Raw genomic sequence first — 16734 nt, 5'->3', positions numbered from 1 at the left:
ACTGAACCTCGCCGAACCCCGCTGAACCCCGTTGAACCCCGTTGAACCCCACTGAACCCTGCTGAACCCCACTGAACCCCACTGAAGCTCGCCGAACCCCGCCGAACCCCACTGAACCCCACTGAACCCCGCTGAACCCCGCTGAACCCCACTGAACCCCACTGAACCTCGCTGAACCCCGCCGAACCCCACTGAACCCCGCTGAATCCCGCCGAACCCCACTGAACCCCGCTGAACCCCGTTGAACCCTGCTGAATCCTGCTGAACCCCACTGAACCCCGCTGAACCCCGCCAAACCCTGCCAAACCCCACTGAACCCCGCCAAACCTCGCTGAACCCCACACTCTGCGTGCGGTCTGTAAAAGGTTTACCCTCTCTCCGTTCTCGTGTTATGAATGTTCAGTCGCGGTGGAGTAATCGGGTGGAAGGGCTGGTGGTGGTAATGTACTGCTGTGCATTCATAAAACTGGACGGGGAAAGGAAATTAAAGCCGTTTAAATTAATGCCGGTGTTTATTTGCGAATTCCTCCTTGCAAGTGAATGGCCTTTATTATACGCAGGGCTGTGTCTTGGCATTTTAATGGGTATTTTTTTGTTGAAATATGTTTCCTGGGCCCCGCAGTGCCAGTACACATATATTTTGGAGGAGCTCAATGTTTGTTCTGTTTTGGTGTCTTTATTCTGTTTAAAATGAGTAAAGGGGCAGATAATTCAGCGCACTGCATTTTAATAATGCCTTCATGCCTCTCCTTTTTTTGTTGTTGCTGTTTCTGTGTACCGCCAGTAATGCCCTATATACTGTAGACACAGGGCCTGCTGGGGGTTATTGTTACTCAGCACTTATTGATCAGTTAAAGCAGGTGTTTGCACTGTTTACTCATCTTATCTGGGCGGTGTTTCAGGAAGCAGGATTACTGAGTTAGCTGGGTAACTGCGCTGAGTAAAACCTGGAATGGCTCTTTTTACTTCAGCCCATGTTCCAGATCTGGGAGCGTTCCGGATTATCCAGCTAACTCTGTAATCCTGCTTCCTGAAACAGGACCCTGGTTTCCTGAGTCTGAATCCGATGCTGGCTTTAAGGTGAAATGGAAAACCCGGGCTAGACTCTGTGGCCCTGCGGGAGAGGAGTCGGCCAGCCCTGATGCAAGCAGGCAGTGCTGCTGGTCTGCTGCATTCCTGATGCCCATCGGTGTTCGTTGCTCGCTTTGCAGCTCTGCAGCTTTGCATGGCCAACGAATGTCTTACCTTCTGCTTTGCAGCTCTGCATTTGATTGGCTAATTCCCACTGGCGTTTCCTCTAGCTCCTCCTCCTCCACCTTCACTTTCATCATCTCCACCTGCATCCTCACCTGTTTTCACCCCTTACTCCCTCCCTCCACGCCCCCCCTCCCCCACGGCCCCTGCACCCAACGCTCCCTCAGCCAACGCCTCACTAGTTACCCTCGTAAAGTCGAGGCCGTGGAGGCCCTGGAGGCCCTGGAGGCCACGCTCTCGCTGAACTCGGCCCTGCTGCTACAATCCCCGCTAACGCACGCGCTCTCCTTCCTCCTTTTGTGTTCCTCTTCGCTGAGCCTCGAAAACGGAGCTTCCGACGCTCGTCTGACTCCTGTTTTCACCTGCGCAAAAGAAGACAGCAACCCCCCCCCACCCGGCTATCTCTCCATCAGGAGAGCAAGGCACTGGAAGGGTGTATAACCCAGCTAGCAAAAAAAAAAAAACCTGTTATTGAGCCTTTTAATAGCGTTTCAAAAAAAAGTTGTGTAAAGCTTTGGCAGATAACAAAGTTGTAGCAAACTTCTTTACTTTTCCTTTTACCCCCCCCCCAAACCGCAACTTTATAGCTGTATTTTAAACAGCTCACACTTGTTTTGTTTTAAGGATATATTTGCAACCAAACAAAAACACGAGAAAGCATCTTCTTAACATTCCAAAGTCACACAGAGTCACAGAGAGTCACAGAGTCACAGAGTCACAGCAGAGAGTCACTGAGTCACAGAGTCACAGAGAGTCACAGAGTCACAGCAGAGAGTCACTGAGTCACAGAGTCACAGAGAGTCACAGCAGAGAGTCACTGAGTCACAGAGTCACAGAGAGTCACAGAGTCACAGCAGAGAGTCACTGAGTCACAGAGTCACAGAGAGTCACTGAGTCACAGAGTTGCAGAGTCACAGAGAGTCAGAGAGTCAGGGAGTCGCAGAGTCGCAGAGAGTAACTGAGTCGCAGAGAGTAACTGAGTCGCAGAGAGTAACTGAGTCGCAGAGAGTAACTGAGTCACAGAGAGTCACTGAGTCACAGAGTTGCAGAGTCACAGTGAGTCAGAGAGTCACTGAGTCACAGAGAGTCACAGAGTCACAGAGAGTCACAGCAGAGAGTCACAGAGAGTCACTGAGTCACAGAGAGTCACAGTGAGTCAGAGAGTTGCAGAGAGTCACAGAGAGACACCGTGCCTGTTCGACCCTTCCCGTCTGTCACTAACGCCAGTTTCCTCTCTTTGACAGGTGACATCACACAGAAAGGCTATGAAAAGAAGAGATCAAAGTTAATTGGCGCCTACCTCCCACAGCTGCCAGGTAACGTTCCGGAGCCTTCCTCTTCCTCCTCCTCCTCCTCCTCCTCCTGCTTCTGTGGCCCTTCGGGTTCGAAAATGATCTCTGGCCCAAGCCCTGTGCACCTCAGGTCCACATGTCTTTAAGCACTGTGGACCCACCAGCTGAGTTTATTATGAGGCTTTCATTATTGTCTCACACAACGGAATCAGCCCCCACTTCCCCCCCCCAGCTCCCACCCCAGCACCCCCCAGGCATTTGTTATTGAGAGGAACCCCGGAGGCTTGTGCGTGGGAAGTGACTCTGTTCCTGGACCAGGCCGAGCCCCTCACCCCCGCTCTGTTTATTCCCTGTAACGAGGTGTCTGGGAAGCAGGGCCGGCCGGCCTTGTGAAAGGCAGGAGCAATATCACCAAGATCTCTTTTTTGTTTTCTTTTTTTTGTTTATTGTTTTTTTTTTTTTTTGCTCATTCATTTTTCATCTCATTTCAAACGGCACTGACTCAGGAGGAGCTGTGTTGGAGATGTGGGGTGGAGTGTGGAGGGGTGTGGAGATGTGGAGGGGTGTGGAGATGTGGGGTGGGGTGTGGAGGGGTGTGGAGATGTGGGGTGGGGTGTGGAGGGGTGTGGAGATGTGGGGTGGGGTGTGGAGGGGTGTTGGAGATGTGGGGTGGAGTGTGGAGGGGTGTGGAGATGTGGGGTGGGGCGTGGGGGGGTGTGGAGATGTGGGGTGGGGTGTGGAGGGGTGTGGAGATGTGGGGTGGGGCGTGGGGGGTGTGGAGATGTGGGGTGTGGGGGTGTGGAGATGTGGGGTGGGGCGTGGGGGGTGTGGAGGGGTGTGGAGATGTGGGTGGGGCATGGAGGGGTGTGGAGATGTGGGGTGGGGTGTGGAGGGTGTAAAGTGTGGGGTGGGGCATGGAGGGGTGTGGAGATGTGGGGGGGTGTGGAGATGTGGGGTGGGTGTGGAGGGGTGTCAAGTGTGGGGTGGGGCATGGAGGGTGTGGAGATGTGGGGTGGGGTGTGGAGGGGTGTAAGTGTGGGGTGGGGTGTGGAGATGTGGGGGGGCGTGGAGGGTGTAAAGTGTGGGGTGGGGTGTGGAGGGTGTGGAGATGTGGGGTGGGGCGTGAGGGGTGTAAAGTGTGGGGTGGGGTGTGGAGGGTGTGGATATGTGGGGTGGGGTGTGGAGGTGTGTAGATGTGAGGGGGGTGTGGAGATGTGGGTGGGTGTGGGAGGTGTGGAGATGTGGGGTGGGGCATGAGGGGTGTGGAGATGTGGGGTGGGGCATGGAGGGGTGTGGAGATGTGGGGGGGTGTGGAGATGTGGGGTGGGGCGTGTTCAGCATGTAGCATCTAGCGTGTCTCTACTGGTACAGAGGGGTGCTGTGAGTGGGGCCTCCAGTCCTCGGCCCATTTTGGGATATGGGGGGGGGGGGGGTGGGCAGTGAGTCTGTGCACAACCAGAAATATGTCTGGACTCTCCTCAGCAAGGGGTGTCCCAACTAGGGGGGCACGCAGGGGAATGAAAACCATCTGCCAGAAAAACCCAAAAAAATTTGTGTGGTCATGCAGTTGTTAGGGTTGTAAAGGATGGTTTCGGAGGTCTGGTTCCCGAGGGGCTGTCCCATTTTACTGAGTCGGGACCAAATCCGTACGAAAACCGCAGGTTGTGTGTCAAATGTGAAAAGTGAAGTGAACCAGGTCAGCGGGAGTAGTCCCCGCTGCGGCGGGGGTGGGGTGGGGGTGGGGGGTGGGGGGTGCGGGGTGTGGGGGTTCATTAACAGTGTTAATGTCGTTACACCATCTGTGCTCTCAGTGCCTCGGGTGTGGAGTCTGTACTGCAGCCCAAATCCTTCACATCGGGGCTCTGGGACCTCTAAGCCGCCGTTGCTGTTTAATGAGAGGTTAAAACGTGGAGAGGCTTCTGCGAGCCAATCACAGGAAGCGTTAAATGGCAACGTGGAGAGGCTTCTGCAAGCCAATCACAGGGAGCGTTAAATGGCAACGTGGAGAGGCTTCTGCAAGCCAATCACAGGAAGCGTTAAATGGCAACGTGGAGAGGCTTCTGCAAGCCAATCACAGGGAGCGTTAAATGGCAACGTGGAGAGGCTTCTGCAAGCCAATCACAGGAAGCGTTAAATGGCAACGTGGAGAGGCTTCTGCAAGCCAATCGCAGGGAGCGTTAAATGGCAACGTGGAGAGGCTTCTGCGAGCCAATCACAGGAAGCGTTAAATGGCAACGTGGAGAGGCTTCTGCGAGCCAATCACAGGAAGCGTAAATGGCAACGTGGAGAGGCTTCTGCGAGCCAATCACAGGAAGCGTTAAATGGCAACGAGTCACACTTCACGGCGACTACATTTAGATGCGCCATTTTAACTTTTCTGACCTAAATATTCAGTTCAGTACACTGGCATGAGACCTTTAAACACATTACTGTAAGATGGTTATATAAAGACAGATATTCCTCTATTAAACATCATGATGAGTCATATGGCCACCCTTTCACAAATAAACAAGTCCGTGTGTTATATTTTGCTCATAATATTGGGTCATAATTCACTCTTTCCAGCTTGTTGTCATGGCAAACTGTGTGAGACACGTTTGTCTCCCAGTTATGAAAGGCATTGATATTTCATATTTTTGGGCAAGAAAAAGAGTCTTTAATAGAGAAGTTTATTTTTGAGAAGTCACTGAATAATGACTTCACAATAAGCTATTTTGCATAAGTGGAAAAACAACAATACAGTGCTGGAGCTCCTCACCCTAAACTATATAGCTGGCAGAGAATGCCATCTATGTCCTTTACAAGGTTTATTTATGATTCTCTAATGACCACGTGTGCAGGAATATTATATTAGCAGCTGAACATGCAAACAGCTTATTCAGAATGTGACTGTAACCAAGATGAAGGGCCCTTATCCGAGTACTGCGTGCATGTAAATATGGTCACTGATGGAAATTACTATGAAAATTGGACAAACTAGGACAAAGGGACACAGGCATTGGCCCTCTGGGGATGGAGTTATGACCAAACCCCCCCCCCAAGTTTGACAGACTGTGTATGTGACCCCCCCCCCCCCCCTTACTTTTCTGAATGTTTTCTTTGTTCAATAGTCAGTGTTCTAGAACTAGAGCTGCTTTCAATTACCAGTAATGATTGTGACATCATCAGCATTAGAATGTCCTGTTAAGAATGTTCCAGTCGCATATTTGTGACCTCACACCTTCTAAAGGGATCTTTATCAGCCTAAGTTATAATGAGGTCTAGAACCATCATGGCCTTCTCCACCACCATAGCCATGCCGATTCTGTTTCTGCATTTGCCGGGAAGTGTTCTGAGCCACACTGTCATTTATCTTTAAAATAAAAAATAAAAACTGTATTCAATTACATTTGGCTCCTGTTAAAAGTGTCTTCATTAGAGAAATACTAACGGTGCTCAAATCCAGTTCAGCCGGTGAGATGCACAAGTACCTTTGCAGTAGGCTCAGACGCGAGATGCTCGAGCACCATCACGGTCTTTAATGCGACAGGGAGAGGGCTACAGGCTGTCTGATCTATCCGCGCCCGAGACTAAATTAAATTTGGTCGGAGTGTGTGTTGGATCGCTCATTAGTCCTCCTGCTGTGACTCTGATAACCCAGTCTCCCCTTGCAGAGATATTGCAGTCGTAAATAAAGAGAGGTTAATAAGAGTTTAATATCCTATAAAGGGAGTGGAAGATCCTGTCGCTGCATGTGCTGCATGTGTGTGTGTGCGTGTGTGCGTGTGGTGTGCTGTGGTGTGCCGCGTGTGTGTGTGTGTGGTGTGCGTGTGTGTGTGTGCGTGTCTGTCACAATGTCAGTGTTATTGGCAACAAAAAAAGAAGGTATTATTGTCATACGAGCTCCATCGCAGGGCTGTGAAACTCCAGGCCTGGGGGGCTGTAATATCTGCTGGTTTTTGTAGTTTCCTTTCAATCATCAGCCAAATTAGGCCTTGGGGGGGGGGGGGGGGAAGAAAGGAGTGCAGATTCTTTAGCCGATGAGTGACTTAAATAAATTAGTTATCTGCTGAAACGCACCGAAAACCCGGCAGGATTTGAATCTGACACCACTGGGGGTTTGAGTCACTGCTGAGGGTTTGTTTAACAAAAAATTGAGATTTAAATGCAGCGTACTAAAATTATTGTAAAATTCACAAATTCAGATCAATTATAATTAAAAACTCCCTGGGTGATTTCATACAAAATCTCCCATGTTGACAGTTCACTGATCCCAGGGGATGTTTATTTTTTGGTGGCATCTTCATGTTGATTTTCAGAAGCTTTTCAGTTCAGATCGTATCTCTTTTCCCCCTCCAGGACTCTCTGCTCGGTGTCTGCCGTATTTCCCCGTGTGTGTCGTGATAAACACGTTCCCCAGGTACACGCTTGCGGCTGTCGCTACTAGAACAGACAGTCCTGTCCTTCGAATCACGTCCACAAGTTCAGTGTCTGGCAGTACCCTAGCGTGAGCCTGTCAGTAACCATAGCTGGTTGTGGAGTGCGTAGTGGACTCTAAAGGGTTAAACCATTTCATGAAGTGGAAAACAACTGTAGAAATTCTGTTACTTACAGTAACTGTATAAATCCTGTTATTGTATGGGGTGTCCTTTACCTGTCCTATGATACCCGTACATCTGTCTCTATTGAGAGTCTGTACCTGTCCCTTGATACCTGTGTATCTGTCTCTACTGAGAGTCTTTAACTGTAATCTGATACCTGTATATCTGTCTCTACTGAGAGTCTTTAACTGTAATCTGATACCTGTACATCAGTGTCTGTCATGACTTTTTATATGTCCTCTGATACCTGTACATCTGGTTCTATTGAGAGTCTGTACCTGTACCCTGACACCGATCGCTACTGAGAGTCTTCCGCCTCTGATACTACATGTCTATGAGAGTCTTACTGTACTCTACCGCTCTCTCTACTGATCTTACCTGTCTCTGATACCTGTACATCTGGTTCTACTGAGAGTCTTTACCTGTCCTCTGATACTTGTACATCTGGTTCTACTGAGAGTCTTTACCTGTCCTCAGATACCTGTACATCTGTCTCTGCTGAGAGTCTTTACCTGTCCTCCGATACCTGTACATCTGTTTTTACGGATGTACAGGTGAGTCTTTACCTGTCCTCTGTCACCTGCACATCTGCTGTGTATTGAAATGAATGAGGAACACGCTGACTGCGCGCGCTCTCCTTACCGCTAGCCGTCGCGGCTCGTAGCCCTGCTGGCGTAACCCTGAGCGCTGTTTAGCTTTAGCAGCCCATTATCAGAGTGAGCGCTTCTGCGTACCCTTTCCGGGGAACGGTGCGAGGAGGAGTAACCTTTTATGCAGCGATATCATCGTGTGACATCAGCCTTTTTAAAGTGAGAACGAATCCCATTCTTAGTGTTTGAAGGAGTGCGAAAAGCTAATTGATTCATTATAGTGTGCTTGAGAAATCTTAAACGAATGCTTGCCTCGCATGGATCCAGGGAGTTCATTTTGAAAACAGTCACACTTAATAGGCCAATAATTTTGGCAGTAAATTTTTCCATTTTCACCACCATTGTTTCCTCCTGTTTGCTTACATTAGTTAATGCTGTCAGAACCATCAAAATGTATTTATTAATGAATAGGGGTGTTATTAAGCGTTTATTAAGCATTTATAAACGTGTCATAATCTGAAGTGTTAAAGTCTCTTGTGGTCGGTTTTTTCCCCTGTAATTCACAGTTCATATGTTTGCACAACTGCTGTCAGTGTCGAAAGTGCTCCCTCTCTCTCTCTCTCTCTCTCTCTCTCTCTCTCTCTCTCTCTCTCTCTCGCTCTCTCTCTCTCTCTCTGTTAGAGTTGAACTAACACTGGACATTATGCTGTGTACCGTCGTAGATATTAATGTGTTAATAGAATTGTATTGGCTTTACTATTGGAATCTGAGTGTAACTGTGAATGTGAGCAGTTTTGGGCGCTGGGCTTTGCTGACGCAGTGCTGTTCCTCTGTTTGTCCTGCAGGGGTAGATCCCTCCCTGTCCCAGGAGAGGAGACCCCCCATCACGCCCTCTTCCTCGTCCCGTTACCACCGGCGACGCTCTTCCGGGTCACGGGACGAGCGATACAGATCAGGTACGTTTAAACACGCACACACACACACACACACACACACACCCCACACACACTCACCACACACCATACACCACACCACACTCCACATACAACACACCACCACGCACACACTCACATCACCACATCACCACTACACACACTCACATCGACACGCCACACACACATACACACACGCAGCGCCACACAACTACACACACACGCACCACCACCCTACACACACGCACACACACACACACACTCACTCACAACTGCACACAATTCACACACCCCACACACACTACACACACTCACACCACCACCACCACACACACACGCACACACACACACACACACACACAAGTGATGGGGAACATGCCTGGCTCAGTATTGGTTTAGCTTTTTCACCGTGGTTACACAGTAGAATTAAAAGTGTTACTCTAACTCAAGTCATAACAATAGAGACTGAACGTACTCTATTACAGTTAAAAGTTCTAATTTTGCACTGAATATTTATCTTAGCATTTTTAGGCATTCACATTATGAACCTACTTTGGTCATTCGTTCTGTTTATAGCTGTTTAAATTACACAGACTTACAAGCGAACGGGTGTATGTTTACTGAACTAAACCTGTTATATAATTCAGTTCCATTCAATTCAGTTTCATTTGTATGGTGCTTCTTAACGTGAGTGTTACGTGGCTTGAAGACTTCTCATGAGCGTGCAGATCATCCCAAGGCCCGGGTTGTGCGACAACTAATTATTTCAGGATTTATTTTTCCTAAAGCGCTTTACTCATCAGTGTTGGTTCAGTCCTGTACCGGTTTCACCACAGAAAAAACTACACAGTGTTTGTACGGGTTCAGCTGTAGCTCGTGACTTCATCGCAGTTGTCAGGTGAACAGCAGGATGTCTCATTTGAATATTGGGACGGCAGGTGCAGCAGCTGAATTAGGCAGAACGGGAGAAGGGCTGCTCAGGAGATTCGTTAGTTGAGTCACGGGGGGAAACTCATTTGGAAACTCGTGCAAAAAAAAAGTCATAAACAGAATTCCCAGAGAGTGGAACAATTATTCATGTTGTGAGAGCGTGCATGTGCATGTGCGTGTGTGTGTGCGTGTGCGTGTGTGTGTGAGTGTGTGACGCCTGTTCTGTATTCACTGAAGACTCTGCCGTGGAAGCTGTGTGTGTGTGTGTGTGTGCGTGCATGTGTGTGTGTTGTGCTGTGTGATGTGTGTGCGTGTGTGCAGAAAGAGGTTGTGTGTGTGCTGTGTGCTTGTATTTGTGTGGGTGTGGTGTTGTGTGTGTGCGTGTGTGTGTGCCTGTATGTGTCTGTGAGTGAGTGATGTGTGTGGTGTGTTGCGTGTGTGCTGTATGTGTCTGTGTGTGTGCTGCGTGTGTGTGTGCATGCGTGTGTGTGTGTGTGTGTGTGCTTGTTGTGTTGTGTGTGTTGTGTGTGTGCATGTGTGTGTGTGCGCGTGTGTGTGCGTGCGTTTTGGTGGTGTATAATCGCGTGGTGTAGTGTGTGTGTGTGGTGGATCTCTGTTTTTGTGCATGGTGTATATAGTGGTGTGCCTGTAGTGCGCATGTCTGTTGTGCGCTTGTGTGTGTGGTGTCCTGTAGGTTGTCAGTGTGTGCGTGTGAATGCATGGGCTCTGAATGGGATAAAGCGACTGTGCCTCCTTTGGCGGAACTTTTTTCAGGACTGGCTGTGATGGGCGGGGGGGGGGGGGTGGCGGGGGGGCGCAGGGGGGTAATCCGTTCTGGGCAAAGAAAGCCACCGGAGATCATTCCCAACATCCATCATTCCCTGCTTCTGTGTACATTACTGATTACTGACTGATTGATGTTGGCCTTTACAATGCACATGATGGAGTGCTCCGTGTCTGTCAGTGGGTATCACGGTACGGGGAGGGGGGGGTGAGGTGGGCGGGGGGGGGGAGACAATAGCGGAAGCTTCGCTGCTTATCGCGCGCGGTGGTCTACCTGTGCCCCGTGCCGTACAGGTATGGGGCTCGGCTGTTGTGAGTACGGACATCTGCCCATGGTCATAAACCATAACCATAATTCACGTGCAGTATAATGGATGGATTTGTACCTGCCTGTATGCAGTAAAATCCCCTGGAGCCTTTAAAGCAATATTTATATCCTGTACGTTCCAGCAGGATTATGTGACTTATTCACGTCTTAAAGCAGTCTATTATTAATGTTGTTGAAAATGCAACTGTGGCAAAAGCAATCCAATGTCATTGCCTGGGAAACCGTGTTTATTTAATTATTTTCTTCTTAAGAACCCTTCAATTTGCATAACAATTGTATCAAAAGGGAAATTGAGGACAGCATTGGTCTGTGGTCTGATTCTGAACGTGCTTTGAGTGTGATGAAATAGTGACATGTTGCAGCTGAAATGAGTTCCTGTGTTCAGGAGTAAATTCAGTTGGTCCGTCGTGTTTCTGTAGACTCATCTCTCAAGGCTGTTTATGGCTTTGCGTGCGGATAACTTCTTCTGAAGGAAATTTTAAAAAGAATTTGTGACTTCCTGTTTGCCTGCCATCGACACTTAGGGATCATCAACAAATTACCAGCCTCGTTAATGCTACGTGTGCCAGATGGTGGCGCTGTGTTCTGTGGTCGGATTGCAGTCAGTAAGGAGGTTTTGCAGAACCGCACTCTTGTGTTCTACAGCGAGGAGCTCAGTGAATAGGACTTTAATGCCACTGGAGCCTTCCTCTGGAAGTGTTTATAGTTTCATATTCTGCTTGCGTTTTGCATTGTCTCTGGATTTTACGAATGAGTCTTCCCAGACCTGCAAGTTCTGCTGAGTCGTACATATCTCATGGTTTTATTTTTTTTTAAACAGGACTTAAAGTGATATTCCTGTTCATTGCCCCCCTTGCTACTGAAGTTTCATCTGAGCCATATAGTCACCACAAAGCAGTCATATTATTCAAACTATTTTTCACCTTGCATAAAATCTAAACGGTGTTCTACTTTATAAGAAATTGCATTCTGGTCTTTTTATGCTTATTGTCTAATTCAGCAGATTTCTATTCTGACTGACCTGCTGTGTGATTGCTTGCAGAAAAAGTCAGTGGTCAGTTAGGGATGAAGCCATGTTGGAAAGCCCACTATAGCGCGATTTATTCTTTTTTTTTTGTGGTTGAAGTGACAGATGAGGTTTCCGTTGTAAATGTGGTCTGGAGCTGTGAGCTGATTGGCTGATGGAAAATGTCTGCATTACCAGCTGCAGTCAGGACGTTTCGTCACTGCAGTGAGCTCAGTGCACTGAGCAGCTAAGGGCAGCTGTAGGCTAACGATGGCTGATCTCCACTGATCACTGCAGCTGATCTCCACTGATCACTGTGGCTGATCTCCACTGATCACTGTGGCTGATCTCCACTGATCACTGTGGCTGATCTCCACTAATCACTATGGCTGATCTCCACTGATCATGATGGCTGATCTCCACTGATCACTATATCGTCATGGCTGATCTCCCCGTCACTACTGATCACGATACATGGCTGATCTCCACTGATCACTATATGACAGTGACACGTGACTGCTCAACATCTCCCAAAATGAGGTTCAGGTACCGCTGCCACATTCTCCTCACTTTCAGTTCCAAAGTTCAGAATGTTGTCTTTAAACACTGACCAAAAAAAGAAACCAAAAACCTCAGCCTTGCCGATCTTCGGTCAAGAAAACCGCTACACTGCTGTGGCAGGCTGATCAAACATCATTTCAGGCTGACGAAAGGGGCTTGAACTGCACAGGGAAATGACACCTAGAGTCAGCAGTGAAGACAGAGTGTCAAAACACGGCCTGGACCGTGGGATTCAAAATGGAGTCCCCCAAACAGCAACAGTTATTCACACCTTCGCGATGTGTGGCTGTTACATATTCACACACACACACACACACACACACACACACAAAAACAAGGTTTCCTTTGATAGCTGTGTGCTGTAGTGTGTTTTTTCCTCTGTGGAATGGCGATTTGAAATTAGAATCGGAGCAGAAAAACAACCTACAATGCTTTGTCTCTTCTTTTGTTTAGCAATTATTTTATTTCTGTTAAATGCATTTTTGCTCAGATAGGATTCTTTATCAATAACATTGCGCCATCAGAACAGCACCGTATGTTTGTGTGTGTGGGACTTCAGATGTACGATGTTCAGCTCTCTGTTTGCTTTCATTTCTGGAATTCACTGGTAACTGTCCCCGCTTTTAATGTCATTGCAACCTAACAGGCAGGAAGATAGAAGAAATAAATCATGTATAGACCTTCATTTCAGTTTTTCGTGCCAATTAAGCCATGAAAATGCATCACACTTAGATACTGCCCGCTCCCCAAATGGAACGATATTTATTTTAGTGTTTTCACTCACACATACAAATGAACGCACACACACACACACGCGCGCACACCTTGGCGCACACACACACACACCTGGGCACACGCCCACACGCACGCACGCATGTACACATGCACACACACACCTGGGCGCACACACACGCACACACACCTGGGCGCACACACACACACACCTGGGCACACACACACACCTGGGCGCACACACACACTCGCCCACACACACGCACGCATGCACATACACACATATTATGTGTTTTTATTAGCGCTTAGATTAACCTTAATGTTTGAAGCTGCGAATGCACGCGTGTGCGTGAGAACAAGCTCAGAACATCTTTGCTGCCATGATGCCATGTATCAGTAATCCAGCTGACAAACTGGCTCTCCTAATCATCAAATGAGCAGCTTGCTTCATTAGGAGGCTTTTCTGTCCCCATAGGGCAGCTTAATGTTCTCCACGGTTTCCATGCAAATGTTGTTGTGTGCTGTAACTGGGCTCGAGACTGGATCTTGGCACCGTTTAAACAGTTCTTTTACCTTATCCAGTATCTGGAACGCACACACACATGCACACACACCCTTGGGCACACACACACACACGTTTACAGGGTTTGTAAGACAGTTTTTCAGTGCTCTGTTCTGTCATTCCAAATTTATTGGTTGTAGATATTGGGCCTGTCTAAGGCTGTTGAGTCATTGGGCTTGTTCCATGCTGGAGCCTATCCCAGCATGCTTTGGGCGAGAGTCAGGAATATCCATCGCAGGGCACACACACCATTCACTCACACCTAGGGGCAACTGATACTCTCCAATTAGCCTACCTGCATGTCTTCGGACTGTGGGAGGAAACCGGAGTACCCGGAGGAAACCCACGCGGACACGGGGAGAACAGGCAAACTCCACACAGAAAGGCCCCATGCCGAGATTCGAACCCAGGACGACTTCTGGCTGTGAAGCAATGGAGCTGCCCGCTGCACTTGCTCCCTGTGTGTTAATTAAGATCGGAAAGCCCTTTGATGTGCATCCTGGTTCAGCAGGATCTCGTTACGTTACCTCAGTGTTGAGGTTACCCAGGCAGGGCTCCACAGTGTACGGTATTCAGAGCGGTTTGTGATTTTTCTTCGGACAAGTAAACACTGAGATTTTATTTGGTATTTCCCTGCCTGCCATTTTCACATTGCAGTAGAGCACTTCCCCCTCAGCATGCAGTCACCACTCTAGGAGGCTGCTTTATGTGCACGTACGCTAGGGCTGCATTATGTAGATCTATCACTGTGTACGCTCGGGTTGCCAGCAGCAGTAAAGGGGGCTGTTTGTTCATCTCTGTAGCTTTTTGACAGCAAGAGTTTTCAGGGCTGTGGAGCGCTGGCTGCCTATTCTTTGCGCGGCAGTGTTGTGTAATGGGTAAGGAGCTGGTCTGGTAACCTAAAAGTCGCAGGTTCGATTCCCGGGTTGGACACTGCCGTTGTACCCTTGAGCAAGGTACCTTTGCTATTTGAGCCATTCCAGGTCTTACCGAGAGCCAGTTAGCACGCTCAACAGTAAAATGCTCAGTTGTCGGTTAAACCAGCTCTGATGGAGGGCATCCAGCCCCCTCTGGACTCTCATTGGTTCTGCCACAGCTGAATTAGGACGCTAACACACAGGCGTGCTGCCCTGCTTCTAGTAAAACCCGGAATGGCTCGGGCTGCTGTCTGTCAGGAACCGGACTCAGAAACGGGAGCAGCAGGTTTATCCCGTTGGCTCAGATCTTGTAATGTGGAGCAACGCGCAGCTTAATGACTTCGTGTGATGCAACACTGTGTAACAGTTAAAAACTTTGCAGCAAAGCCACAGAGTTCTGGTGGGGAAACCTCGTCCTGGAAGTTCTTACCTGTTAATTTCACTTCACTTTACTTTACCTTACATTACCCTTATTTTACCATACTTTACCTTACTTTACAGTACTTTACAATATTTTACCATACTTTACCTTGCTTTACCATGCTTTACCATATTTACGTTACTTTACCAGACTTTACATTACATTACTTTACCTTTATTTTGCCATACTTTACCTTACTTTACCATATTTTACTGTACTTTACCATACATTGCATTACTTTACCTTTGTTTTACTGTAATTTACCTTACTTTTTACTTTATTTTCTTTTACTGGCATTTAGCAGACTTGTGAGTTATGACTTGCATATCCAGAGTGACTTAGCATGCAGACGTCTACTGTAGTTCTTTAATTAGCCCAGTCACTTATGTAATCTGACATTTGCTAACTCTAACCTCTATAAATGACATAATTGCATAATGCTCTATGAGAATGAACTAATTTTTGCTCTGGGTGACACAAAGTGTCTTAGACTCTGATGAATGACCGAGAGATTGTGAGCATGCGCTCTTGGATGAGAATGAACACAAGAGGATGTGGCGTTGATGCCCGATGAGTGAACACAGAAATTGTTTAGATGCTCCTGATAGATGAACAGAGAATGGGTTAGATGTCTTGAAGAACAAATTGTGTTGTGTTGAGCTCATGAATGACCGAATGGCTGCTAGATCCTGATAGAGGACCGGAGGTTGCTAATGCTCTGGTGAGAATGACACAGAGGTTGTTAGATCTCCATGGATCCGAGGAGATGTGTGTGCTTAGATGCCTATGAATGACACAGGAGATTCGCCTTAGATGCTCAAATGACCAAATTGTGCTAATGCCATGTAGAATAACACAGATGTGGTGTAGTGCCCAAATCAATTGTGTGTGTAATCCCGACGAGTTTAAGTCTGCGTTTAATGGTACCTGTCAGCACGTACAGTCTATAGGGCATGCTGTGCCAAACACACAACCGGTGCCATATGAAACGTTTATGTCCTATATGAGGATATACAGCTAATTAGCTCATTGAGCCAGGGTTACAGGTTGACCGAATTCGGCATGAAATCCAGGAATGGTTACGTCCCTCCAGGAATGGGACGTCCCACCTCCGGCCTAAAACAGCGGTCCCCCATCTCTGGTCCTGGGGCGCTGCGGATCCTGCTGGCTTTCACTGTCACTCTGAACTTAATCATCCGTTTAAAGCCGCTGATTACAGTCGCCTCTCCCCTGGTGTTCTTGGGTCTGAATTTGTTGCTGATTTTGAAGGTGAAAATAAAAATCTGCAGGAACACCCCACTGACTGTGAAAGGGGTTGGGGTTGGGGGGTTGGGGTGGGGGGTGGGGATGGTGGCTGGTTATCGCCTGCAGTGATGCCTGAGTTACAGCAGGGGGCACTCTCTCTCTCTCTCTCTCAGATGTGCACACAGAGGCTGTGGCAGAAGGAGGTGCTTTGATGTGAAAGGGGTTGGGGGTTGGGGTTGGTGGGGGGGAAGGCTATATATCCTGCAGTGACGCCTGAGTTACAGCAGTGGGCGCTCTCTCTCTCTCTCTCTCTCTCAGATGTGCACACAGAGGCCGTGCAAGCGGCGCTGGCCAAACAGAAAGAGCGCAAGATGGCGGTGCCCATGCCGTCCAAGCGTCGCTCCCTGGTGGTGCAGACCTCGATGGATGCCTACACTCCCCCAGGTGAGGAACATGTGCCCATCCAAGGTAAATGCCATAGGCCGCGAGTGCCGCACACCCACCGCCTCCTCAGCGAACCCCGCCCCCCCCCCCCTCACCTGGGCCCCGCCCACCTCGCTTCTGCATGAGCCAGTCACGCGGTGTCTTGCTGTTGCCTCTC

At 48.5% G+C, this 16734-nt stretch overlaps 1 protein-coding gene across 12 annotated transcripts in view; it reads left to right on the top strand.

Annotated features, from left to right (window-relative positions):
- LOC135260514 (disco-interacting protein 2 homolog C) overlaps nt 1–16734 on the top strand; it is a 177930-nt gene that overhangs the window by 83739 nt on the left and 77457 nt on the right. For 7 of the 12 annotated variants that reach the window (XR_010331600.1, XM_064345780.1, XM_064345776.1 and 4 more), the window contains exons 2-4: nt 2499–2570; nt 8562–8672; nt 16452–16601. Coding sequence is in view for 11 of the 12 variants with exons in the window: in XM_064345780.1 (XP_064201850.1) it covers nt 2499–2570; nt 8562–8672; nt 16452–16601 (333 nt within the window). In the remaining variant the exon portion in view is untranslated. The remainder of the gene's footprint in view (nt 1–2498; nt 2571–8561; nt 8673–16451; nt 16602–16734) is intronic. The other 5 variants (XM_064345786.1, XM_064345784.1, XM_064345785.1 and 2 more) reach the window with 2 other exon arrangements.

This window comes from Anguilla rostrata, chromosome 8 (genome assembly GCF_018555375.3).
Source record: "Anguilla rostrata isolate EN2019 chromosome 8, ASM1855537v3, whole genome shotgun sequence".
Lineage (NCBI taxonomy): Eukaryota > Metazoa > Chordata > Actinopteri > Anguilliformes > Anguillidae > Anguilla > Anguilla rostrata.
This window is presented reverse-complemented; position numbering and strand designations above follow the sequence as displayed.